This window comes from Cyprinodon tularosa, unplaced genomic scaffold (genome assembly GCF_016077235.1).
Source record: "Cyprinodon tularosa strain WSP-4 unplaced genomic scaffold, ASM1607723v1 ctg362, whole genome shotgun sequence".
In the NCBI taxonomy this organism is placed as follows: domain Eukaryota; kingdom Metazoa; phylum Chordata; class Actinopteri; order Cyprinodontiformes; family Cyprinodontidae; genus Cyprinodon; species Cyprinodon tularosa.
In genome coordinates this window covers 1004740-1031992 of record NW_024039077.1, presented here as the reverse complement: position 1 = coordinate 1031992, position 27253 = coordinate 1004740, and the positions used below count along the sequence as shown (strand labels likewise).

Sequence of the window (27253 nt, the reverse complement as noted above, 5' to 3'; positions counted from 1 at the left end):
TCAGGTGTTATGATAGCCCAGGTTGCTCTAATAGTGGCTTTTAGCTCTTCTGAATTGTTGGGTCTGGTGTATTGCATCTTCTTCTTCACAATACCCCATAGATTTTCTATGGGGTTAAGGTCAGGAGAGTTTGCTGGCCAATTAAGAACAGGGATACCATGGTCCTTCAACCAGGTACTGGTAGCTTTGGCACTGTGTGCAGGTGCCAAGTCCTGTTGGAAAATGAAATCTGCATCTCCAAAAAGTTGGTCAGCTGCAGGAAGCATGAAGTGCTCTAAAACTTCCTGGTATGTGGCTGCGTTGACCCTGGACCTCAGAAAACACAATGGACCAACACCAGCAGATGACATGGCACCCCAAACCATCACTGACTGTGGAAACTTTACACTGGACTTCAAGCAACGTGGATGAAGTGCCTCTCTTCTTTTCCTCCAGACTCTGGGACCTTGATTTCCAAAGGAAATGCAAAATTTACTTTCATCAGAGAACATGACTTTGGACCACTCACCAGCAGTCCAGTCCTGTTTCTCTTTAGACGCTTCTGACGCTGTCTGTGGTTCAAGAGTGGCTTGACACAAGGAATGCGACAGCAGAAACCCATGTCTTTCATACGTCTGTGTGTGGTGGTTCTTGAAGCACTCACTCCAGCTGCAGTCCACTCTTTGTGAATCTCCCCCACATTTTTGAAGGGGTTTTGTTTCACAATCCTCTCCAGGGTGCGGTTATCTCTCTTGCTTGTACACTTTTTTCGACCACATCTTTTCCTTCCCTTCGCCTCTCTATTAATGTGCTTGGACACTGAGCTCTGTGAACAGCCAGCCTCTTTAGCGATGACCTTTTGTGTCTTGCCCTCCTTGTGCAAGGTGTCGATGGTCATCGTTTGGACAACTGTCAAGTCAGCAGTCTTCCCCATGATTGTGTAGCCTATAGAACTAGACTGAAAGACCATTTAAAGGCTTTTGCAGGTGGTTTGAGTTAATTAGCTGATTAGAGTGTGGCACCAGGGGCCATCAATTTTGAACCTTTTCACAATATTCTAATTTTCTGATATGATGAATTTGAGATTTTCATTTGTTGTCATTTGTAATCATCAAAATTAAACAAAATAAACATCTGAAATATATGAGTTTGTATGTAATGTATGAATATAATATACAAGTTTCACTTTTTAAATGGAATTACTGAAATCAATCTACTTTTTCATGATATTCTAATTTTATGACCAGCACCTGTAATTTCTCCCGAATTTTGTTTAAAATATGATTGACTTAAAATCTTTTAATTAACAGTCTCTCAAAACTTTGACTTCCGTAAGTTTTTATTTTTTTAACGTTTAATTTCCCTAATTTCTAATATATTTGTGAGGACTTTTTGTTTTATGTGTTTTGAAGTTCGACCAATACAATATCTTAACAATTCTGATTAACTTTCAGAATTACTTTTGCTAGCTGAAAGTGTGATTAACAGCGTTAATCTTTAATAATTTTAATCTTGGAAAAGGGATTCAGTGTTTTTTGTTTTTTTTTAATCCCAGATCATAAATAAAGTTACCTACAAAAAGGTTAAAAAAATAAAAATATAATAATAATTTTCACTATTTGTTTAATGGGAACAACCCCAATACTCCATTGAAGATGTATCAGATATCTAAAGCCGTTGTTATAACTTAAAGTTCAGGGTAGACTTTTAAATATGTGAAAATGTAAAAACTTATTTATCAAACATGTCTAGTAGTGAAATAATGAATAAGGTATTTTTATCAACATAAATCTAGTTTTTTATCTCAGAGGCTATTTTACAAAAAAACAAACAAAAGTCAGTAAATAGAGACTTTCTTTGGAAAAAAAACAGTTTTATTAAACATAAGGTTTCATAAAATGAAGGAAAACAAATCAAGATAAAAAGAAAACATGAAATACGGATCCATCACTTTATCAGAACACAGATTTGCATTCAGAAGGGCCTCATGCGGGGGCCAAGGGGTGGCGCTCTGTTTGGTGGTGTGATGGCTATGTCCAGGTAGTCTCCGATCTGGAAACGCTGAGATTGCAGAGTCAGGACATCATCTGGGCCCTTCCTTCCGGACAAAGTACTGCCGATTTCTTTCAACCTTTAAGAGATCAGTTTCCAGTTATTTTAATAATTATCACATTAACCACTTATCTGCTCACAGCTGTAGAAAAATGGACTTACTTGTACATCTTTACTCTGGGATCAGGGTAGACTATAGCAAAACTGAAGTGGGTTCCCTTTTTCCTGGCTTCTGGATACACTTCCTTTACTAGACTAGTTAACTCCTTCAACGTAGCATCCATCCTGCAACACGTTTGAGGTCATCAGGTACACTTCTACTTCGGTGACGCCTTAACCACACAAAAAATTGTTTATATCCCTACCAGGTGTATATTTGGAGTTCACTAGAGGGCACGTTGCCCCGAGCAAATTCATCTCCTCTGTGGTGTCGCCCGCTGTTGGTAGTGAACACCCGCAGGAGGAGTGGACAAGTCTGCAGAAAACAAGACAGCCCAGTATGAGTACTTTTAACATCAACTCTGTGGATAAAGAAGAAGAAAAAGGCTATGCAAATAAATCAGTTTAAAAATACAAGTCAGTAAATCAAGCCTTATAATAGAGAACACTCGTGCAATCGGTATTTGGGTTATTTTGGTGGTCTGGTGGACACCCGGGCCGGACTCTGACAAGCTTTCACCCGGACCACTCAACATTTTATGTAACATACATTTATTGTAGTTTAGATCAAATTAGGGACAGCTTTGACAGCCCAGCTGCAGCTCTTCATGACCTATTGCAATCACCTTAGACCAACCATTTTTTTGCTCTCTAAGATAAAATATGCAGATGAGACAGAAGATAGCCCTGCCGTTAAATCGTGAAGTATCTAGTTGAATACCCCGTTTCAGAGCATGTGAAAATCCATCGACCATGACTGTCCTCTAGTGGCAAAATCATGTTACTACAACACACCTATTTTAGCCAGGTAGGTGGACATGGCTTCCAACTACTCACAATTGTTCTTACATGTTTGAGTTAAAAGAAACAAAAAACAAACATGTGCATTTTTTAAGTTATGCTAGAGACACATGTTAACAGATAACTGCCGTCATAATTTACCGATAACTTTCAGAAAAGCTGATTGATAGCAATTTATTTGCCATTTGCATCGAGCCCATCTTTAAAAATAAAATTAATCAGTCAGTTAATACAGATTAAGTATAGATTGACTATAATTAAATAGAACATATAAAACCATTAAAAGGGACATAATAAAAAATGTACAAACAGGCACACTATCACCACAGGGGATGAAGCATCCAGCTGCTGGGAAGCTACAGCAGGGGCAGAGAACAGAACATGAGTTGATCAGAAAATGTATGTAATTAAACACGGAACAAACCTAGAATAAGACCCGCTGGAGGCTTGACTTTCACACCTATTTACAGAGCTGTCAATTAACACCCCCGAAATAGTCCAACAGCAAGGCGCACACCATGCCCATGATAATACATGGAGGTGGCAGCATCATGATGTGGTGTAATTCAATTTGGATGGAGCTAGACATAGGGAAATTTGAGGAATTGAACTGAGACTGAATTAGAACCGACATCAACACTTACCACGTCTAGAGGTCTTACAAAAGGCTCTGTATAGAATACGTTCATTACTTTGTTTACAATGGTTAAACTAGTTAACTATGGCCTTTACCAAGAAAGATACAGTGGCCTTTCATATGAAGCAGAATCTATATTAAAAAAAAGAATGAGATTGGGAAATATAATCTTTTTTGGCCTTTTAAATGTTAAAAATGCCCCTAAAAGAGGTAGAAAACATTGCATCATGTTTACATAATTATCCTTAAGGCTTCACACTTCACAATGTAAGAAAGATTATGTGACCTATGCAGAGCAACACAGCAAAGGTCTAAACCATCATGTTTAGATGTTGAAATAAGGACAAAGGTACGGTGGCCTCAAAGGGTCACCTTAATACACAGGTCACAACGTAAACCTCAACACCACAGGGCCACCAATAATTTCCACTTTTTTCCCCCTTTCCACTGATTTACTTTGGAGAACAGTAACTGGGATTTGGTGCAGCTAACTGCGTTCAGATCGATTTCAGTTCGTGTTTTTTCCTCGCTCTCCCGAGTCCCACCTCTCGGGGAAATATCATGGGATCTGTCGCTTTGGGGCGTTATATTATTTGGGGTCGATATTCACTACGTAGAGAGTCGCTACGGGGAGGAGGAGAGACACAGCAGCACCCAGTGAATTTTAACCGGCAGCTACTTCCATATATGTTTCAGTAACTTTTAGGAGACTGGCTGGTTAAAAAAATTAGAGATGCCACAGAAAAATCCGTTTGTTACACATACGGAGCTTTTTTAGCTAAAAATGGCAGCAGATTGTACATTTCTAGAAGTTAAAAAAGCTGGGCTTCTAAGAGGACCATTACTGAGAGTTCCAGATTAAAATGAACACATATCTGTTGTTTTCTGATTGAACAGAGATTCTAAAGATCTTCAAAATTAATTTCTACTGGTAGACAGGATCATAAATGTGTTTTTAAGCAGAGCAGAGACTCAATTAGGGAGAGCTGCAGATTTAAAGGTGGGATATGCAACATGCAATAAAATATATCCCCAAGTTTACAAGCTATAACAAAATTCAACATATTTTGTAGTTGAACAAGACTCAGAAATATGTCTGCCAGCCAACCCAGAGACAGACAGACTTACGGGACCCAGACTTCAAATTAAAATGTAAGAAACCAGCAAAAATTAAAGCACAAATAATAAAAACCAGTGCATTAATGATTTTTGAAATATAAGGCTCAATATATGGAGTCTGGCTGTCAATGACATATGGGACAAATTTCTAAAATTTGATTTTGCTGCTTGTGGAGGAGGATAATCACTGATGCAGCTTAAAGGGAAGCCAGGCGTGGATGGAAATGAAGTTGTTTCCATGATAGAGATGCAGGATATATTGATGTTTCATTACTATCGGCTGTTATTCCTCATTTTTATACATTAAATGTGTTTGAGGCCTTCATAAATAACGCACTAAAGGCAGGCATCTGTCTATAAACATCAGTATATTGTGGTACTCTAGTGTTTTCACCTTAATACAAAATTACTTTTGAATTAAGGTGACCCTTCACGGCCACCGTAAAAAAAAAAAGGTACGTATTCTTTCGATTAAAGCTAATGTCGATTTACAGCAGAGCTCATTCAGAAGCTAACTTCATCATCAAGCATACTAAACCCCTCTTAATTACCGTTATAATAAAAAACGTTACAAATCTACAATCGCGAGAGAAACCCGCAACAATACTTCGTTATCGCGATATGTGACAACAAGTCGACATTTTTTTGTGTGTGCATAAAACCAATCTTAACGTGTTTCTACAGAACATGCCGAATAGCGCTTAGCTAGCAAAGCTAAAACGCCACAGACGCACGTCGTTATTATTCTTTTATCGTTTCCCAAAGCCGCTGAGTTATGCAGTATTAGTCCTGCGAATATTTTAATTAAAATATCTGATATGTTGCAAATACTTGATGTAACAAATAACTGTTTGCTCTCATAGTAGCAGATGCTAGTAGCAGCATATGCTAACCGGGTTAGCTCCGATTGGAGAAGGTAAACAAGCTACAGGGAATTACGGAGTTAAACCCAGATGTTTACCTTTTCCCGGTCGATGGGTTTCTCTGGCTCCTTCTTTATTTCTTCTTGTGTAATCCGTGATTCCAGCGCCATTGGTATTAATGGTTTTTGTGGTCACACAACGAGGTCTGGGTCCGTGTTCTTTCCAGAGCAAAGCGGTGAATGAGGTTCTTCTTCTACGGACTGAGGGAGATGACGACTCATCACTGCCCCCTACTGGTTACAATTTTATAGACAAAAAACCCAGGCAGTTAAAAACCTACAGAAGGCATCTCATTTCTCATCTATGTTAGAAGTAAATTAAATAAAAAAACAACATATGCTGTGAAGGTTTGCTGAGATTCATTATCAAAAGATTTATAAAGAATAACTCCATAGAAAAATCAAGAAGAATGACATTTTAGCAGTTAACTATAAAAGAATTTCATAAACTTTGAAAACTTCCTGTTATATTCTCAAAGTCATTGTTTTTGGAAAGTGTCAAAAAAATACAGTAACTATGTGAAAGCCACATTACACATGCAGGGAAATTACAATTGCACATTGTGAAACATCTGCAAAACATGGGAGTGGCAACGTAATGCTGAGGGAAAAGGTTTTACTGCAGGGCAGATAAGGATTTAAGAGTTGATAGGAAATGGAAAATATGTAAGAGGCTAAAATGAGACAGAAGTTTAGCTTTAGTAGGTCTATACTCTCCTTGAAGTTCCCTAAAAGTTCAATTTTCCATCTGTAGCAAGCTGTTTGGAAGTGATAGCTAACAGGATTTAAATCATTATTATATTAATAATGGTTTGTGAAATACCCACATGTCAAGATATAAAAAATGCTTCTGCTTTTATGCTTTTAGCCCAATGGAACTGAGCTTGAGTTCAATGTTTTGTTTCTAAGAATTAAATCCAGTCTTCAGATGAGCAAAGCTAGCAGAGACATTTTTTCCAGAGATGTGGTGTGATTGCAGTGATTGGAGGTGAATAACTGAGTCAGGAAGAGGGAACAAAGTGCACCCCCCACTTTTCCCACTTTTATTTGTAGCAACAACTTTAAGTCATGTTCAATTTTTTTTGTAGAACTTGTTGCATCGTATGTAATCTGTGACAAACTGTAGAAAAGTTCAAGAAGCACAAACACTTTTAGAAGATGTTGTAGATGTAAATTAAGGATGTGTCCCAATATTTCTAAATGACCTTTAGATTTTGCTCATAATGATCAGTAATCAGACCTTCCACCATCATTTATTCCTGATTTATACGTTCATCTGCAACAGAAAACCTCTTGGTGATTCTGCAAATCTTTTCTCTTACCCAGAATGTTTAAACTCTTAATGTTTCAGTTTTACTGTTTTTTTTCTATTACCTGCAGGTTCTCACACAGCAAAGACCCACAGAGCAGAAACCTGCTGTTTGGTCACATGCTGCACTCCTCCCTCGCTCACTAAACTGTCTGAGGAGGCGTGTGTTTAGGATTCTGGTAAAGATGTGTGTACATCTGTACAGTACTCCATAGTACAGTGTGTGCTTCCTGACAGTGCTTCCCTCTGTTCTCTCGCTGGCTGGCTGATCAGAGACCAGGAACTACTCTAACAATCTGCACCCTCTTTCCCCCTAATTCCCACATTACTACTCAAAGACCGTGCTGAAACGATCCATCAGGCTTTTCTTTGCTGCTCTGATTGAATCATCAGACAGAAGCCCTTTTAGTCTGACACTGACACTGATACCATTCACTAAGACAGGGCATTTGTGTCAGGTTAAAACCACAAACCTACAATATATTTAGTTTTTTGACCTACATAAAAAAAAACAACCCTAAACTATCATGTTGACGGGTCAACAGGAAGATGGATGACCAGAGGATGGGGTAAAGGTTAATCTTCCAGTAGGATCATGTCCTAACATTGTCTATATAAGACTCAAACTCACTGCGGATCCAGACATTTGAATTGAGTAAGCTTCCTGGAGAGGTGGCGAAACGTCTTCAAAACTTGAAAACCAAGTCCAGTGGATATTTTTTTAATTTTTACGGAATGACTTTGACCTGGATGACTGAGAAACTTCATCAGCGATCATGTCCTAACTTACAGCAAGAGCTGCACTGGAAAGGCCTAGTCAAAGTTAGGCTGTAAAAAGTTAGGTGATCTCTGAATGCAGTTGACTGCATTTCATTTTGTTTGAGGGCATCACATTTTCTTTCTGTTGAAATCTTTTGAAAGAATCTGTAGTGCGAACGGAGGAAGTGGCTTTTGCTCCCACACTTTAACAAACTGTGGGAAAAGCTCATCTGTCCCAGTCATCAGCAGCACAGAGAGCTGCACTGTCCCGTCTGCTGGCCACTGCCAAGACGTAATTCAGATCTGAGGAGTCCTTCGGAGCCGCTAGCTGTGTCCAGTTACAGTCGCAACAATCACACACAGACACGCCGTCCTACACACCTTCACACCACAATGCAATACTGTTCTTTCAACCCTCCAAACTGCAGCTTGGGCTCATTAGAATGCAACTAGTTTATCGCTGAATAATGTGATAAATAAAACAATCTGGTTTAACACACTGTCAAAAACACAAAATGTTAAAAAGATGTAGAAACATTAAATCTTTATACTTATGACTGTCTAAACACAAAAATAATCAGTTCTCTGTTTTGTAACACAAAGATGTGTGTCGGCTAAAGGCCACGAAGAAAAGACAACAGCAATAGTCTTTCTTTAGAAGCTGTTACTGTAGATCGATGTCGTCGTAAAGTCATTTTCAGACAATTCAGTTTATCATTCAAAAACATGATAACATATTTCATAAATGTTACCACAATCATGTAGCAGACTGATAATGGCACACAGGTAACACTTATTCTAAGCTATTGATGCTAACAGCTGTTCTAGAAGCTACTGAATTAGTTTTTTTTCACTTTATTAACCGCCAAGGAAAGCTAAGTTTTTTTCTAATTCTTAAGATGGATCTTATTTGTCCACCTTAAATAGAAAAGAAGAGCAATTATCTTAATCCAGGAGTGAATTTACCAGAAAATAGTCAAAGTATTTAAACTTACAGGCCTGACCAGGAGTGCATTAATAAATTCATTCCTTAATTTCATTTTAAATTTGGTGTTAACATCAACCTATCCAGGGACCTCAGATAGAAATTAGTTTGTCCATTAATATGTACAGTCGCTTTCTAAATAGATCAATCAGTAAAATCTAAAATTAACTAACTAAATAAAATCAGCGAGTGTTGGTAACTCTGGAGGAGCTGCTGAGATCCACAGCTCAGGCGGAAGAGTCTGTTTGCCTAAAAGCTGTGATTTAGGCTCCTTAAAATCAGTCCTTGAAGGCAGAATAGTAATGAAAGTACATGGCTTAAATGATGGGCTGCATGGTGGGGCAGTGGGCAGAACTGCTGCCTTGCAGCAGCAACGTTCTGGGTTTGATTCCTGGGATCTTTCTGCAAGAAGTTTGCATGTTTCCCCTGTGCATGCATGGGTTCTCTCCGGCTTCCTCCCACAGTTCAAAAACATGGCTGTTAGGTTAATTGGCTTCTCTAAGTTGTGTGTGAATTGTTGTGTGTCTCTGTGGCACCCTGTACCCCGCCTCTCACCCGTAGACTGGCCCCACCGCGACCCTGACAAGGACTAAGTGGGAAAATGGATGGACGGTTTAAATGACACATTTATAGTTTGTGAACACGTGGGAGAACAAGGGGTAATTCATTTTAGTTATTCAACTTGCATGTAGAATGCTATTTAGATTAAAATACCTCGGACACACAATGCTAGGACTGCCCTAACACGTTCATGGCAGTATCATGGTGTGGGATGAAAAACTAGAGGTTTAAAAAGCACTTGAAACTGCAGCAGAGTTTCACCTTCCAGCAGAATAATGACCCTAAACATCCAGACAGGAATACAATGGAAGGATCTAGATCAGCGGTAGGCAGCGGCGGCGTCCTGGAGCTTCTGCATCCATCCCTGCTCCAACGCAAACATGAAACCAAAGGTTACGTTATCTCCTTGGCATGTAAGCAACTCCAGCATCTTTAGCTCTCACAGCTCTGCCTCTGTTCAAAATTACAGCTGCTGATGGAGACATAACCCAGATGAATTTTATTTTGAAACCTCTGTACAGGAAGTCATCCAGCTGAAGTCCTCAGAGTGGCAGGCAGCAGACTTAGGAGCTTCAGGTCTGTCTGGCTCTGCAGAACACATTCTGATTCACTTCAGATAAATTGTGTCACCTGTAAATTTCTTTGGATTTATTTATTTATTAATCATTTTGCAGGAAAAGCAAAATTTGGACGCCTTTGGAACCAGTACCACTATGAAAAAGGTGGGAAAATTAATCATGTTTATGGAAGTTTAGTATTGTAGAAAATAGATTAAAAAACAAAAAAAAAAACTCCTCCTCTCTGTTTAATATTTTTCTACTGAAGAAAATCTGTACTTTTGGAAAGTTAGTTTGAATGATAGACATGGTGTACAGTCTCAGTTTCAGTGGGCTGCGAGGTTCATCAGATGTTCACATGAATGCTGGCAGCAGGCCTTCTCCCTTCCTCCTCTCACTTTCATTCCTTTTCATCCCCTTCCTCTGTCAGAGATGGCTTTTGTTTCTGTGGATTTCTCTGCTTTCATCTTTTCCCACAGAGCTCCTTGGACACGTGCACTATCCTGATCAACAGCATCAATAAATCTGGAGTCAAATTTTTGACAAACTACCAAACCTTTTTCTGTTTAACCTGCAGTTTTGTGGATCGCAGAGTTGTTTTCTGAGCTGAATTTTTCTTCCTTTGTACAGGATGTCTTGGCCGGCTCTGTACGCTCAGCTGGTTGGTGCAAACCGTCACTCCACTTCCTTGGGAAAAATCTGGCTCTCAGTGCTGTTTATTTTCCGAGTCATGGTGCTGGTTGTAGCTGCGGAGAGTGTCTGGGGTGATGAGCAGTCTGACTTCACCTGTAACACGCTGCAGGTAGCGTCTCTTAGGAATGACTCTCATTTTGTTTTAGGTTTTTAAAGAACAATTATATGTGCATACTTTACAAATTTTACATTGTCTTTTACTTTTCCTTTCCACTGTTGCACTGTTCTTGCTTAGGATTGGAAAATGGAAATGTCAACATTCTATGGACATTGCTGCTCTCATAGATTAAACTTTTTTGGGGGGGTGCATTTGTCTTTATTTAAGTTTTTTTTTTTCTAGATTTGTGTTCTTTTGAATCAAATTGGATTTTTTTGTTATTAAATTAAGCAATATATGTTTTTAGGACTGATATTTTTAATAATATATATATATATATTCAGAGCTGATATTGTTTTGTTTGTTTATCTTATTCTGTTCTAAAAGTACCAAAAGTTGAATTCTTTTTGGGAGCATTAAAAATGCATTATATTAAATATTTTTTTATTTGGCCCCGCTTTCCTGTTTTATGCTGTTTTGTAGGCATACTGAAAAACTGGGGTGTCTCAAATCCATCCATCCATCCATCCATCCATCCATCCATCCATCCATCCATCCATCCATCCATCCATCCATCCATCCATCCATCCATCCATCCATCCATCCATCCATCCATCCATTATCTGACAGGCTTGTGTGTCTAAAATCAAGAAGAAAAAAAAAATTCCCCATTGAAAATCTATTCAAACTAGGTGAAATTATCTGTGCATGCAGCAAGATATTTTTACTTACGAAAGATTTTAGATTTTTAAATCTAGAAATAAGCTTAGACTATACTTTAAATTAAAAATTATGTTTTAAAGTTAAATAAATCATCTAACACTTGTATATCTAAGTTTATTTTATCAGTAAGAACTAAATACTTTGCAGTGTAACCTTCCTACTCCACATGTATTCCTACTCTCCTTGTTTTCTTCTATGCCTTTCCTTAGTGAAGACTTTATTTAAATATAGAAAATCTCTTCAAATCAGTACTAGAAGGTATCAAACGATCACAAAGCAGGGACTAATTGACTTCACTCACTTCAAACCCTTATATGCCCAGAACTAGCTGCAACATGGTGCAGGTTTTAGTATCTGTTGCTTTGCTGCAAGAAAGGCGGTAAAGACGATGGCTGGATGGCAAACTAATGCAGCAATCTATTTTCCCTCCCAGCCAGGCTGTGAGAACGTCTGCTATGACCAGTTCTTTCCGGTCTCCCATATTCGCCTCTGGAGTCTTCAGCTGGTCTTTGTGTCCACACCGACCCTCTTGGTTTCTATGTACGTGGCCTATCGTAACCACTGCGACAGGAGACGACTCCTTCAGGTGGGTGTTTCACTTTAGCTGTTAATCAACAGCTGTAATGAGGCAATCTGTCTTAGCAGGGATTGTATGTTTAAATCTAACCAGTGCCTAGACAAAAGTCTTTAAAGTCACCTACATTCAAACACGGTGGTGGTAGTATAATGCTTAGGGGTTGTTTTTCTGCTTTGGGACATGGAAATCTTCTCATAACTCGTAAAAAAAAAAAGTAATTATGGTTTCTTTATAATAACTTATTGTCCAAATATTTTCCACACTGCAAGTATGTATACTAGAAAGATGTTAGACATGTATTGTGTAATTTAGTTTTCTGTTTCACTTATCCCCCTGGAACAACAGATGGAAAATAGCCTTTGGCAAGAATCCGTTGTGTTTATATTCATGTTATCATCATTTGTCTATATTAACAAACTCTGTCTCTTTTAAATAAATAGATGAAATAGTCAAAGCAAAAAAAGAAATATTTAAAATAAACACACTTGTTACCTTGAAAGGACAGAGTGGTTTTTATTGGCAAGAATCAAGAATTGCTTTGATAAATACACATTGTGTGAAAGATTGATAAAATCATATCAACAATAAATGTTTCCTCATAGCTTAGAATTAACAGTTTATAAATGAACCCAAGGGGAGACGCCATGTTGGGTAGCCATTTTGAATCAGAGTAACCAAAATGGGAAAGACGAGGGGTTTTACCTGTATCTGAAAACATTATCATTCCACCATTCACTTTCTGGTGCAATGGAGGAACATCTTTAATCTTTGTCTGGTAAGAGGCAAGAAAAACAAGACAATAAGGGAAAAAGAGGTAATAATGGCATAGCTTTAACTAGGTGGAAACTATTTATGTGGGAGCAGGTGGTTTAAAATGGACACAGAGGTTTCCGTCTTTCTGTTGGACCGGAATTCAATATAACAGTGAAGTTTATTTTGGTGTTATGTTAGAAGCACAGCAGTGATTTGTTTGTTATCCCTCCTGGATGTCCTCCGTTAGTTAACAGTTATTATTCTTCACAGAAGTGATAAAAGGTGGGCGACTTTAAGCTTCTTTCAGCTCTGTTTTCAGAGACATTTTCCATGTGTTTCAGATGCTGGTGAAGATTCATCCAGGTCATAGTCATTCCAAAAACATAAAAAAAAAAAACAATCCCCTGGACTTTGATTCCAAGTTTAAAGACCTTCCGCTTCCCTTATAGGAAGCTTTTTCAATTCCAAATGTCAGAAATAGCGTTGAGTTCGAGGCTTTATAGAGTGGACTAAAATAAAGCCTTGTTTTGGCAAATTGAGCTGGAAGAACGGACCTGCCCCTTAGGAATGGGGAGTCGTTTGGGTTTTTTGTTAGCCTACAACACCCGATACAGGTCTATGCCTCCATACAGGGGACCAGAACATCTCGCCTGTTCAGCCAGGCCAACAATTCCCCCTAAGGACCCCCTTTCAGAAGCATAGACCAGTATTGGGTATTGCAGGCTAACAAAGAACCTAAAAGACTCCACGTTCTTAAGCGACTGACCCATTTGTCCATTTCAATTTGCATGTTTTCTAAGCCCAAACAAGGCTTTGTTTTTGGTCCATTCTATAAAGCCTCAAAATTATTGCTAATTCTGACATTTTGAATTGAAAAAGATTCACGGTAAGTGGAACATCCTCAATGTTTCAGAATTTGCTTGTTAGCCTAAACTGGAAGAGCTCTGATGCAACAGTTACCAGTATTCAGAAGGAGTAGAATGTCACTCCGTGGCTTCTATAGAAGGTCTCACAACCTTAATAAGGGGGCAGCCATCTTTCATTTGTAATCCGTTTAAATCACCCCTAGATGGCGATAAATCTTACACACTGTCCCTTTAAATGAAATCCTCATTTGAAACAGTTTTATATTTTCTCTCTTATTGTCCGATTCTTGCAAGAGTGCCAAATCAGTCTAAGAATTTGTTTTTGCTGCATTTGTTTAGAGTCATATATGCTATGAGTCTTTATAATATGTGCATGAAACCCAAGGGGACCCAAGCTGAGGCTATGCTTATGTAACATCATACTAGAATTATTAACAAGGTGTAGTCTTGTTGGACTTTTACACTTTTTATTTGTATTTTCTTTGATTAAAATCAGATTATTTCCTTCTCTTTACATCTATGCCCTACTTTGTGTCAGTATAAAATGTACAATCTTTCTAAAATATGTTAAAGTTTAAGGTTATAAGAAGCTATGCCATGTCATCTCTTCGTATCTGTGCTTGTCTTAGAAGGTATTTTCTGATATTTTCTTCCTATGGGATGCCCTCCTGTGTGGCAGAGTTCTGGCCGAGCTGGCATGCTCAACAACAAGGGACAAGAGGAGGAGCTGGAGACGCTAAAGAAGAGGAGACTCCCGATAGTTGGCGCTCTGTGGTGGACATACTTCTGCAGCCTGGTGTTTAAGATGCTGTTTGAAGGCAGCTTCATGTAAGCTGTGGGGCTGAGGGTTCTCTTTCTGTCTATAAGCACGCAGTGTACTACATGTCCTTCTCCCTCCAGGTACGTCCTGTATGTGGTGTACGACGGTTTCGAGATGCCCCGCCTGGTGCAGTGCGATCAGTGGCCCTGCCCCAACCTGGTGGACTGCTTCATCTCCAGACCTACAGAGAAAACCATCTTCACCGTTTTCATGGCTACTGCCTCTTCTATCTGCATGGTGCTTAATTTGGCTGAACTTGCATACCTCGTCGCCAAGGCTCTCAATAGGTAGAGACGTTGGTTGGTTAGACTACCCAGTGATTACCCAGAGATTTAATTCCTGCACATTTTTAGATTATATTGATTTGTCTTTCTTCGTTGACAACATGTTGTCCAGATGGAGATGAAATGAGCAATGGGAAAGGTAGAGTTGGGTTTGAAGAAGCCTCAGCATATATGTCAACATAGAGACTTTTTTTACTCTTGTAAATGCAGGTAAATATGCTTCTATACTTTATATGAGTCCAGAAATTGTGACCTGAAGAGGATGTCAGCAGTTTAACACTAGATTTGGACCCAGAATTGTGTGAATGAGAATGCCAAACAAAATGCCTTTATAGAGCCAGAGTGCCATCTACTGGACAATAATAAAACTACATCTACCCATAGAGGTTCTGATCTTTATTCACAGTTTCATTGAATCCAGTTGAGCAACCATCTTGGACTCCATGGACCACTTTTTTTTCTCCACTTGGTTCACATCTAAGAGCATCACAGTTAAGCCTATAATGTTTTTTGGGGATTTTAGATCAACACAGTGTTGTGCATTTTTGGTAGTGAATGGAAAAAGATGTTTTAATACTTTTTTTTACAAACCAAAATGTAAAGGATGGATCTCGCAGGATTATCGGTCCCCTCCATCTCATACCTCTCAATAAAACCCAGAAGTCACCTAAATAGGAAATTAGCTGTGTGATTTAATCTCAGAATAAATGCAGCTGCTCCCTGAAGGTTTCACAGGTTTGCTGGGGAGCGTTAGTGATCCACAGGAGGAATCCTCAGTTTAACAGTACAGGGACTAATGCTTTTTTTTTTTTTTTTTTTTTTTTAAGAGGGAACAGGTTCATTAAACTTAGCAGAGACACCTCTGGCATAAAACATGGAGGTGGCAATGTAGTGAGCTGGACCCTCAACGATCCTTCTGGACACATAAGGCGAACAGCAGAACAGCAAATTCCCATTTAGTTTCCAGAGAGAGATGGTGACATCACAGCCTGATTCTGGACCAAAGTAAGGAGTTCACTGATCAGTTGTGTTGTGCTGAGGGTAGTGGTTAACCTAGACTTCCAATGACTCACTTAGATTTCATTTGGATTAAACCAAATACAAACTTATTTTGTATTATGAAAGATACAAAAAAAGTCATGTTTTATAACTTAAAAATAATGCACAGGTTGTTTATGTGTTCATTTTTCAGACAAACCCTGGTAGAACTTTTCATAAAGCGACATTTTAATTAGAAAAAAAGTTGTATTCATTCTACTTTTTCCACTGCTAATTCCTCTATTTAGGTTATATATGTATTTATTTTCTGTGTCCCTAGCAAATTAACAAGTAATGGTTAAAATGTTATTTGTTGTTGTTGTTGTTTGCATTCTTGATTTTAATATTTTTTAATTTCACTTAAAAAGTCAGTGTTGTGAATCATAAACTGTCTATTTCTAATGAATAAATCCAATACTGGAATTGCAGTAAGAGCTAAATGGAGATTGCCTTTATAGATAGATAGATGATAGATAGATTAAAGTCAGAATTCTGACTTTTTTCTAATATTATAAAATTTAGGAATCAGTTAATTTTTTTGTTTTTTCAGTGGCCCTAATCCTCTTCCGTAGGATTATCATCCGAACTTTATTTTAAATAAATCAATGCATTAGTATTTATTTAAAATATACTTTATTGATACTCCATACGTAAACCATGATGATTATCTATTGCAAATAAATAGGCTTTAATATACAAATGACAAACCATTATTTAAAGTTTATAAAATAGGTTTGTGTTAGAATAGTAAATAAAAAAATTAAATGGGAATTTTTTATTGAATAAAATGATATGAATCTTAAAGTTTGTTTGAATTTTTTTTTTAGGGGGGTAAAATTATGAAATGTTAAACTTTTTTTGTGTTTGATTGTGACGTCAGAGTGGCTTCCAGCCGCCGCTCGCATATTTACGCGCGCGCCCTCCTGCCCCCCTCTCCTGTGCCCCATGCACGGGGGGACACCAGTGAGTGTGAACGACAGTGGCGGAGCGCCTTGTTCCACGCGGGACGCAGCCGCTGCGCTTCGCGGGACGGCTTCCACTCACCGCCTTTTTTCATCTCCTGTCACCACAAGAAACCACGCGTCTCTTATAAAAAAAAAAGACAAAAAAACCCCCCCAAAGAACTAAACTTTTCCATCTTTCTCTCTGCCTCTCTCTAACCCCTCTCCCCTCCCACCGGGACTAAAACCACGCAGGAAAAGAAGAGGAAGCAGGGAAGGCTGGAGAGGAGCCGAGCCTCAGAGGGGAGCGGTAAGCAGGTGGATGCTGGAGTGATGGGGGAGGGAGGAGGAGGGATTATCATCCCTCCACATGCTGGATTATCAGCTCCTCTCATGCTGCGTTCACTGCCTTTTGGAAACGGGAAGCTTCTGATACTCTTGCACAGTGGAACCCAGTAATTAAATTTGAGGTGTTTTGATACAAAAAGTGATTACTGCCATTCAAATTATAAAATAATTTTATTTTACCTCATATCAAGCTAGTTTAACATAACTTTATGATTATTTTCTTTCAGTTCCACTCTGCTTCCTTTTTGATGTGGTTTATTATTTCTTATTATTCCATGGCAGCATTATGCTGTTGGAATAATTATGTCTACTTTTTCTTCACTTTAAATCTTTTTGTTTCTGCAACTCAGTCATTTCGATACTAATAATCCATTTATATATTGGCACAGCTTCAAAAATGTTTTTATCCCTCATTTAAGTATTTACCAAAAGTATTTTTGCTTTTATTTATACTTTTTTGTCTATATGCTGATCTTATCAGTTGTAATTTGAAAAATATGCATCCAGAAAATGTATCAAACTGCAGTCGAGGTGAATGCACAAAGTTAGAAATTAATTAGCCGATGAGCTGATTGAGATAAGGTGTGGCTACAGCTTTTATTCTGGGTATTTTGGTGTGTAAACAGCAAATGAAGAGTTAACTGTTTGGGGCGTTTCAGGACAAAGAGCACTGATCCATCAAAAGCGTGCAGCAGCCTGGACAATATCCATCTGGCAGCTTCTCTATTGTCTGTCCCGACCTGTGGTATTTCATCACATCAACACATAATGTACATCTGCACATGGTGCTGATGCACCAGACACTGATATGTTAGCTGAGAGAAGGATTAAGTTTTGCATCTCTATTTATTCTCCCTAGAATTCCAACCTTGTAGAGCAAGCTTTGGTTTCAACTGTTATCTCTTCACTAACTTTGATTTGCTGCCCTCTAGAGTAAAATCTCTGCCCATTATTTGTTACTTGCATCTATGTCTGGGCTTTGACTAGGCCATTATAACAAATCAATATACTTTGATTTCAACTACTGATTCTCGATCCTGTATTAAGGAACAGCAATGTATGGCATGCTGGGGGCGCAATGCAGTGGATTGGGATTGAAAGTGCATTGGAATAGAAACTTGCAGAACAGTGGGTCCTGAGGATCAGGATTGAGAACCTTTCTTCTATTCTTATGTCTGCTGCACACTCTACATGGATTCAGATGGTCTATAGAGCCACTGGTTTGCTAAACTTCTTAAGCACCAGATTTAGGGATTGCACAGCTAGTTCTCATGCAAACAATTTCTTCCACCTGAGCGGTGGATCTCTGCAGCTTCTCCAGTGTTACAACATGGCTGCCTCTCTGAGTAATGATCTTCATTCTAATCCTGTCAGTTTAGGTTGATTGCCTTATTTTGGTAGCTTTACAGCTGTGCTATACTCTCTATCCTTTTGAATGATTAACTGATCACTAATGTTTGTTCACTGATGAACAGCATCTTTTAACTTAAATTGGTGAATCTGTGTTTTACAGTGTAGGTAAAGGGGGTGAATACAAATGCATGGCGACAGTTTTAGATGGTCATGTCTAAAAATTGGTTAAAATTGCTGACTCGTTTTCTTTCTGGTTGTAACATAGAAAAATTATGAAAAGTTGTGACTTCAGCAAGGCACTGTACATCTTATGAGACTATTGCTGATTTAAGGTTAGGGAAATTTTAAAAATTAAGAGCTTTGTTTGGAAGGGGAATTTTCTCTCTGCACTATAGCAGGCACCTTGCATGTTTTTTGGCTTTCATATCAGTGTATCTCAGGGAAACATTTGCTCCCCTCAGCATTCCTGGGATGTGATGAGTCCAGCATTCAACATGGACAACCTGTTATCCACTCATTCACTTCCCACAGATGGTGAGGCCATTGTCCTCTCACCAGCAGCCCTACAGTGCACACACTCAAAGTTATAGAGGGGCTTTTCTTTTTATTTATTTTTTAGAGTTTTAACGGCACTAGGGGCTTGTTTTTCTGACAGTAGGCTGACAGGAAAGGGGGTATGAGTGGGGGACAGCATGTGGCAAAGCACCACAGGCTGGATTCGAACCCCCGCCGGCTGTGTCGAGGCATGGGTCGTGCACACTAACCACTGCAACACCTGCATGCCCATAGAGGGGCTTTTCAAGCAAAGTTCATAATTAGAGACTAATCTGCCCTTTAGGTTTAAAGGTACACTATGCAACCAGTGTTGATTTTCCAGCGAGGCTCCCCCCAGAGGGCGAAAGTAAAAGTGCACTGTCGTAAATATGCTCAGCTGTTCTCCTGGTTTCTCCGTCAAGCCAGGCACGGTTGTTTTGAGCTTAGCAGACAGGCGAACGCAATGAATCACCATGTCTACTGCGGTAAGTGACTATTTTGTTCCAATTTTCGAGTTTGAAAATTCTCGCTGGTTCCACCTTGATAACTGCACAAATATCGCCACTGCGCTAGCAACGAGCATGCCTTTCACTTGGGGCGTGTAGCAGTTCTCGCCGTAAAGCAAGACCGACTCTCGCGATGTACGAGACTTCTGAGCCTGTGGGTGCGGGCAGAGGGCTCCTACAATTGCAAGTACGGTATTTCCCCTACAGACCACCAGGGCGGCCGAGAAAACCTTTGTTCGACCTGAAATGACTAATTTAATCATCCAAAACGTTATGGAACACATTAATTAACTGAAAAATGTTGCATAGTATGCCTTTAAGTGACAATCAGCCTTGAGTAAAAACGCTGGTTCAAATTTTTACTTCTTAAATCATTAAGGTTGTAAATATTTAATGCCACTGTATGCACTCCAGTGTTGAGGGAATAGGTCAAATTTGCCAAGGTTGTAGAAAGACCGAAGTGCATTATCTGATACCAATGTCTACAGAGCTGCAATAATTTTGTTGGTCCAAAGGTCTTCTAGAGTCTTCTCGTAATTAGTAGCCAGGATTTGTTGTGATGATCACCAGTCTTTTGTCTTCCTCCAGGCTAGATAATTAAGTGAAGCATGGGTGACTGGAGCTTTCTAGGGCGACTGTTGGAGAATGCTCAAGAACACTCCACTGTGATTGGAAAGGTGACCATCCTTTGGAATACCCTAAGAGAGTTTCATAACTCTTTGGTTTACATGAAAAAAGACTGACTATATCTCCATCACAAGGCAATTATGCCTCAGAAATCTTTGACTTAACTTCTGTTTTGTAATTGTTTAATCTTTCCTTTCCAGGTTTGGCTCACTGTCCTTTTCATTTTCCGTATCTTGGTTCTTGGCGCAGCCGCTGAAGAAGTTTGGGGTGACGAACAGTCAGACTTTACCTGTAACACCCAACAACCTGGTTGCGAGAACGTCTGCTACGATGAGGCCTTCCCCATCTCTCATATACGTTTCTGGGTGCTGCAGATCATCTTTGTCTCTACGCCCACTCTCATTTACCTTGGCCATGTGCTGCACATCGTGCGCATGGAGGAGAAGAGAAGGGAGAGGGAGGAAGATCTCAGGAAAGCTGGACGACATCAGGATGATCATGACCCTTTCTACAATGATGGAGTTGGTGATGGAGGGGGAGGAGGTGGTAGAAAGGAGAAGCCGCCAATCCGGGATGAGCATGGGAAGATCCGAATCCGTGGGGCATTATTAAGGACCTATATCTTCAACATTATCTTTAAGACTCTCTTTGAGGTGGGCTTCATCCTAGGGCAGTACTTCCTCTACGGCTTTCAGCTGAGGCCGCTTTATAAATGTGGCCGCTGGCCCTGCCCCAACACTGTGGACTGCTTCATCTCCAGGTAAGGGAATTTCAGTTTTGTTCCTCTTCAAACTATTTAACCTAGCTTTGAATGGTTCATCTCTACATGCAGCTGAAACACAGTACAACACAGACACAATAGAAAGGATTACTAACAATTCTTCACCATCAGACAGTTGATAAGACTTAACATCTCCTACTTTAGGTCAGTTAAGATTACCAAAGGGATTAATATTTACTAAATAAAATAATAGACTACAGTTTGCGAACTGATCATATTTTTGGATGACCATAGCAGAGGAAAACTCTTCTTGTTTTAACCTTTGCAAAGTCGTTGAGTCATATGTTGGCTATAATGGTTGAGACAGATCTTCAATAGAGATTTTAGAAAAGGTCGAGTACCTCCCAACTTCGCCAAAAACCTTCCAGCAAGTGTTGAGAAAGATAACTGACTGACTGTGGAACCTCGGAGTAGGTAGTCCAGCTTTTGGACCAAATAATTAACCTTGCAGAGTGGCCAAGGCAGTCATGGGAGTTAGGTTGTCAAGTCTAAACATTTTAAATCTAAACTCATGCTTATGACTATCTCTCCCAGGGCAATTTGTTGGAAAGTGCTATAGGGTACCAGATATAATCGGGCTGCTCGGTCCTTAGACAATGAAAGCAAGAGCTGTCCCTGCAGTTTGATGCAGACTCTAATGTCTTACTAATGCAGTTCAGTTCACTGTTCCTTTTTGTAGTGTACCTACCTAGACAGGATCTCAGTGGGTAGCAACAGAGAGGAGGATGTCTTTTTTAATTAGCTAAGAGTCTAGGAGATTCCTCTTTTCAGGTGATATAGTTAAGTGGCAGTTCCCAGTACAAGATCCCCAGTATACAAGGGATTTGTTTAAAGTCAAGCATGAGAGAGCTGCAACTGGATTCAGCTCAAGTCTGAAGCCATGGTTTTTAACCATGAAACAAAGCTGGAGCCTGAAATCCTGGAAACTTAGCAATCACTGAATCAGGTTTTTCAAAACATTCTCTTGACTAGATTTACTTAAAGGTAGAGTAAGATATATTCATTTATTTAAGAAAAATAATGTGAAGAAGGGGTCAGGGAGTGGTTGTAGCTGGAGTGGTGGTAGAGAGAGTCATCATTTGTCACACATCTTGTTTTGGTCTACAAAGAGTATTGGACAGCCCACCCAGTGGTCAAATTCTCCTGTGTTTGAGACCTTTCAAAGGCAAGAATAACATTTCCTGGTTATTGAGTTTAGCTTAAAAATTGAACTTTGCAGAGTAGCTGCTAAAAAGAGTCACTTTGTCTCAATTTTGAGCGGAAATGATCACACTCTGCCTCGCATAATCACTCATCGATTGGAGAAAGTGGGAGTTTGCTTACTGAGCAGGTGAAGTGTCATCAACGTAGGTGCATTGTACAAATGAGAAGTTTGTGCTTTGATTTTAGGTGAAAGAAAAGCAGAACGTAGTTAAAAGCTCAAAAAAGTTAATCTGCATGATAGCCTCTATGATTACTCCAAAATAAGCATCCCATATAGCTTTTCTGCACTGTGTGTATCCACCTATTGCAAAATATATTTATTGAAAATATTGATGCCCAAAAAAGAAAAGTGAACGACTTCTAACAATTTTAAAATCCATAAGAGGATTTGTTTTGGTCTAACTTTTCCATGTGTCACTGCTCGATCCATGCATGCTCCTTAGAAGTCCTCCGAGCTTCGCGCTGCAGTGGAGTTGTGTGAAATTTGAGGGCTGAGAACTTTACAGTGCAGCGGAGCTGGAGAAAGTGTACATTTGGGGTTATACTTTTTCCCTGGCGAGGAAGTTTAAGCATTTTGATTTCTGATAGAAAAGTAATGATAGGGTGAAGATGGAGGTGGAGAGACAGATTGGGCCTTTGTCGGTTGTATTGTGGGTATTGCTCTGGTCTGCTGATGTAAAAAAACTAGCTGTGCAAAAATGTGACACTGAAAAATGTATAATTTTCTTCATGTCCAGTCTATACAGCAGCAATAAGATATTAACTATAACTAAATTATGAAAGGGTCAGTTAGGGCCTTTAATCAGGATGTCGTCTCCCTTTGAAGGTTTACTGAAGGGACTGTTTCACCCCTCTGGACTTGGATGAAGTTAAAATTTCTTAGAAAATCTTCAAGAAAGTCTTCATATTATGATTTGTAATTTCTGTTAGATTTTTTATTTTATATTAAATATTAAAACCCATATGTTTTTTTGTTGTTGTACCAGGCCTACTGAGAAGACGATCTTCATCATATTCATGCTAGTGGTGGCATGCATCTCATTGGTCCTCAACCTCCTAGAGATCTACCACTTGGGCTGGAAGAAAGTGAAGCATGGAGTCAGGAAGGAGTTTGTCCCTGACAGTCTGTCTCTGATTGGTGCCAATGAGCCTGGAGACACGGAGACGATTCCTGAACAGACTTCTGCCCCAGGGCTCCAGAGTTTGCCTTTGTGTGTCGTGGGGGGTGAAGTTACTGAAGGAGGAACTTACAGTCACACTGGAACCTCCCACACAGTGATCTCATTAAACCCCAACAGGGTTACAATACCTCCATCTCAGGGGCATAATGTAGAAAGTGCCTCTTTTCACCACGATGACGTCCTAATGGGGTCGCTGCCTGCTTCTATCTACAGTGAGAATGAGGAGAGCAATGTTCATCTCGCAGAGATGCAGCAGAATTGGAGAAACATGGCTTTGGAGCTCCACAATCTAGATGAGGAAAATCCCCCCACTTATCCTCTTCCATCTCCCTTCCCTTCTACCTCTTCCTCCTCTCAGGATGAGACAACATGTTTGGAAGAGAAGCAACGATCCACATTTCCAACACTTCCTCGCAATACACCTCTTTCTCCGCTGGCGCCTAAGGAGACAACTGAGGACAAAGAAAACAGTGTCACCGCAGTGCCACATGATGACTTTACAGTGATAACGAGGGCGGAGATGCATCAGCCTCCCACAGCTGTAGGGACAGACTTAAGGAGGCAAGGAAGCAAGACCAGAGCTCGTCCTGATGATCTGGCTGTGTAGCTAAAAATGTACACACTCACACATTACCCAAACCATGCACACGTGCTTTACTTTACACATACACACATGAAACCAAACCAAAGTCTGTTCTGCAGCTTCAAATTATTTTTTCAATAAGGAAAAAAAACACCATCTTTGAAAATACAATTTGAACATCAATAGCGACCTCATGTCTATATACTACTGTAGCTATGAAGATTTGTCACCAATAGACATGGAAATATCAAGTGATGCTTACTGTAAAGCTTAGAGGTAGACCAAAGAAAAGCAACGTTAGTGGGTCTTCTGATTCTGAGAAATAAAACGTGAATAACTATGCTGAGGGTTGATAAGTTCTGTAAATTCATTTTTTTTTGTCTATGAGAGCTTATGCTAAGAGGTTTTAATCATAGATGAAGACATTTGTTTTATCAAAGTAATGGGGCAAGAAGACAGAAGCATTTCATATTTGATTAACACTCATTAAAAAAAAGTTTTCAAGTTTTTTTTTAGACATTTTATGGGTGTTCTTTTTTTTTATCTCAATACACTGCCATGGATGTAGTGCTATATCTTAATGCCATTAGTAGACAACTTCAGTATGATGAAATTCAGCTCGGATTTATTCTGATTCAGTGATTCATCAGATTTGATACCAAAATATAAAACTAGTTAGATTGGAGGAAGGTCATAGTAATTTGAAACTGAATGAAAATAACAGATTATTCTCAGGGCTGTCTTTTAATAAAATCCTTGTATTCTAATTCCAATCATTCTCTAAAGGATATAAAAAAATCTAATTGTGTAAAATGGTGAACAGTACATACTAAATAAAATTTCTAAGAGTTTTTCTATCTGCACCTTACTGGGAAAATGTGATTGTAATGAACATTGCTAGCTGCTACAATCTCACTATTAAAACCATTTTTGACAGAGCTGTGTGAGAATAAAGAAAATATTGGCATAATATATAGTGGTAAATCAGAATATGCACATACAATTGCACATTATTCCCACATTATGTACAATGGTTTTATCAGCGCTCAAAAACCTTTATTTTATGAGCCTATTTTCTGAAATGATTGTCACAAGCACCTCGAAAATAGTGCAATGCAAAAAAGAAAAACTAAAACACCCTAAATATGTCAGGGAAAGTCAGAGGTTGGGGGTCATTTCGAGTATATTTTTTAGATGGCTGCTGCACATTTTCTCTATACAAGTGGTTTACATAGTAGTATATAACCTTTGTTTTTGACATATGTTTCTATTGTACTTTAATATATCGAGTTGTTAAAAATAGACTGTAATTGTTTGTAAAAGCTCTACAGAATTTAACAAATCCAACTGCAACCAATAAGTGCTCAATTTCAACTGTGATGTTGCACAAAAGTATGGCTTCCTTTGAAATAAATTATTTTTATTAAATTCCAAATTCCTAAAAGATAAACGCACAATAGGAATAATGCAGCGCAATGCTTAAATTGCATCGATTTTGGCTTCAGTGTTACGTCTGGTTCTGCTGGTGGTTTCTTCCTGTTAAAAGGGAGTTTTTCCTCTCCACTGTCGCTACAAGCATGCTTAGTGTAAAGGAAGGCTGAAGGGTCAATGAGTCAATGCAATCAACTGGTTTTCCTTAGATAGAAAATCAATTTGACTTATGATCTGGAGAATTGTAAAGTGTATATATATATATATATATATATATATATATATATATATATATATATATATATATATATATATATACACTGTTGCACAAAAGTATTGCTTCCTTTGAAATAAATAATTTTTCTTAAATTCCAAATTCCTAAAAGATAAACGCACAATAGGAATAATGCACCACAATGCTTAAATTGCATCGATTTTGGCTTCAGTGTTACGTCTGTTAAAAGGGAGTTTTTCCTCTCCACTGTCGCTACAAGCATGCTTAGTGCAAAGGAAGGCTGAAGAGTCAATGAGTCGACTTTATCAACTGGTTTTCCTTAGATAGAAAACTTTGAATCACTTTGACTCTATGATCTGGTGAATTGTAAAGTGCCTTGAGATGACGTGTTGTGATTTGGCGCTATAGAAATAAACTGAACTGAACTGAAACTGAACGTAAGTGCACAAAGAAAACAAAAAAAGCTTTTATTTGTTTTATTTGCTCTCAAGGTAGCAACCCTATTTAGAATAATCAAAATGTAAAAGATATTCAGAGTTATGACAGATTTATTTTCTCAGCTTGAAAATTCTGTTCGCAGTTTTGATGCCTGAAGTTAGAATCTACAATGTAGATGGTCATAAAAATAAGGAAAGCCATTAAAGGAGAAAGTATATCTAAAACTTTTGACCAATACTGCATGTCCCTCCTTAATTTTCCATTATAATTTTGTAAAACAGCTTGTAGTACGTGTTTCAAAAGGGAAAACTGCTGAAGTTTACCACCAGCTTTCTTATAAATAACAGTAGATTTCTAAGTTTTTTTTTTTTATCAAAATGACTAATTAAAGGTTTATAGAATTCGTAAACGTGAACATCATAGACATAATTTGACCTAAGGTGCAGACAGCAGAAGTCTCCCTAATAAAGTTGCAGTAAATAGACACCCTTTTCCCTTACTCCACATCTTGTGTATGCTAAATTTAAGCAGGACCTGTAGGCTTAAAAAGAAACATTTCTAAATCCAAGATGTCTATCAAGCAGCATTTCTATCACCACCATGTAAGACATTTGAACTCATAAAAAATTTACTTAAAATGTAAGTGAAACAGCACTGTCAGAGATTCTTTTTCTCTTCTTTCCATTTTGATCACCATAGCTTCCACAAATTAGCTTTTCATCTGCTCCCAGCAATTGTTGTAAGCTAAATTGACTGTTAGTGTATCTTCAAGATGATAACAGAACTTGTTAGATTAAAGGATAATTTTTCAGTCTCTCCATTTAAAAAATGAAATCAGTTGATTACTTTCTATCCTGCTATACATGGTTTTGACTTTAAGTAATGAAATATTTAGCCCATTCAGCTTTTAGCCTTTATGCTAACCAGTTTTGTAGCTAGTAGCTAATAACATCTAAAGAGTGCTGACTTTTTCGGTCTAACTTTCAGGTCAGAGAGTAATAATTCAATTTGTTTTATCTTGGTTAATATTGTTTTGATATTTAAACAGGGTTTCCGCAGGTCATTAAAAGTAATAAAATTATCAGTTTTTTAAATTAAGGCCTTAATTGTCATTAAAATTCATTAAATGTGATCATCGTAGCATTTAAAATTCGTTATAAAAAAAAAAAACATTTATAGAACAATTTAGTCAGCTATATTATATCACGCTATATTTGTGCGGAACTGTTTCCGGTTGATCGTAAATTGCAACAAAATTTCAACAAAATTGGCGGGAAAACGAGGAATTCGGGCTGCAGACGAAGGATTTTGCCGTTTTACATATATATATAAATATATATATATATATGTGAGAGTCTTGGGTACTTGTTGATGTTATTAAAATTATATAAAAGAGCAATA

General features: G+C 38.5%; 3 protein-coding genes across 4 annotated transcripts; 2 read left to right on the top strand and 1 right to left on the bottom strand.

The window, feature by feature from the left end:
• Positions 1 to 1840: 1840 nt before the first annotated feature.
• On the bottom strand, positions 1841 to 5868 carry sap18 (Sin3A-associated protein). The gene is made up of 4 exons (XM_038295914.1): positions 5709 to 5868; positions 2397 to 2506; positions 2194 to 2316; positions 1841 to 2110 (listed from the first exon to the last, which is right to left on the bottom strand). The coding sequence occupies exons 1-4, from the start codon at positions 5778 to 5780 to the stop codon at positions 1954 to 1956; spliced, it is 462 nt and encodes a 153-aa protein (XP_038151842.1). The 5' UTR covers positions 5781 to 5868; the 3' UTR covers positions 1841 to 1953.
• A 4124-nt stretch (positions 5869 to 9992) lies between these two features.
• LOC119790355 (gap junction beta-6 protein-like) lies at positions 9993 to 16185 on the top strand. 2 transcript variants are annotated; one of them, XM_038295880.1, is made up of 5 exons: positions 9993 to 10005; positions 10471 to 10642; positions 11787 to 11939; positions 14229 to 14377; positions 14450 to 16185. In XM_038295880.1, the coding sequence occupies exons 2-5, from the start codon at positions 10472 to 10474 to the stop codon at positions 14658 to 14660; spliced, it is 684 nt and encodes a 227-aa protein (XP_038151808.1). In that variant the 5' UTR covers positions 9993 to 10005; position 10471; the 3' UTR covers positions 14661 to 16185. The 2 variants fall into 2 exon arrangements, with proteins under 2 accessions (XP_038151808.1, XP_038151807.1); XM_038295879.1 differs by lacking the exon at positions 9993 to 10005 and having other exon boundaries at positions 10261 to 10642.
• Positions 16186 to 16632: 447 nt separating this feature from the next.
• LOC119790354 (gap junction alpha-3 protein-like) lies at positions 16633 to 25422 on the top strand. Its single transcript, XM_038295878.1, has 4 exons — positions 16633 to 16942; positions 19962 to 20050; positions 20201 to 20760; positions 22971 to 25422. Exons 2-4 carry the CDS (start codon positions 19982 to 19984, stop codon positions 23770 to 23772), a joined length of 1431 nt encoding a protein of 476 aa, XP_038151806.1. The 5' UTR covers positions 16633 to 16942; positions 19962 to 19981; the 3' UTR covers positions 23773 to 25422.
• Positions 25423 to 27253: the final 1831 nt, after the last annotated feature.

Bases quoted from the DNA above. Each gene is read 5' to 3' on its own strand.
- sap18 (XM_038295914.1), bottom strand. From the start codon at position 5,780: ATGGCGCTGGAATCACGGATTACACAAGAAGAAATAAAGAAGGAGCCA. The intron at 2,507-5,708 runs GTAAACATCTGG...TGTTTTCTGCAG, and splicing joins AACCCATCGACCGGGAAAAG to ACTTGTCCACTCCTCCTGCG. The intron at 2,111-2,193 runs GTAAGTCCATTT...GATCTCTTAAAG, and splicing joins CCCAGAGTAAAGATGTACAA to GTTGAAAGAAATCGGCAGTA.
- LOC119790355 (XM_038295880.1), top strand. From the start codon at position 10,472: ATGTCTTGGCCGGCTCTGTACGCTCAGCTGGTTGGTGCAAACCGTCAC. The intron at 11,940-14,228 runs GTGGGTGTTTCA...CCTGTGTGGCAG, and splicing joins ACAGGAGACGACTCCTTCAG to AGTTCTGGCCGAGCTGGCAT. The intron at 14,378-14,449 runs GTAAGCTGTGGG...TTCTCCCTCCAG, and splicing joins CTGTTTGAAGGCAGCTTCAT to GTACGTCCTGTATGTGGTGT.
- LOC119790354 (XM_038295878.1), top strand. From the start codon at position 19,982: ATGGGTGACTGGAGCTTTCTAGGGCGACTGTTGGAGAATGCTCAAGAA. The intron at 20,051-20,200 runs GTGACCATCCTT...TTTCCTTTCCAG, and splicing joins ACTCCACTGTGATTGGAAAG to GTTTGGCTCACTGTCCTTTT. The intron at 20,761-22,970 runs GTAAGGGAATTT...TTGTTGTACCAG, and splicing joins GTGGACTGCTTCATCTCCAG to GCCTACTGAGAAGACGATCT.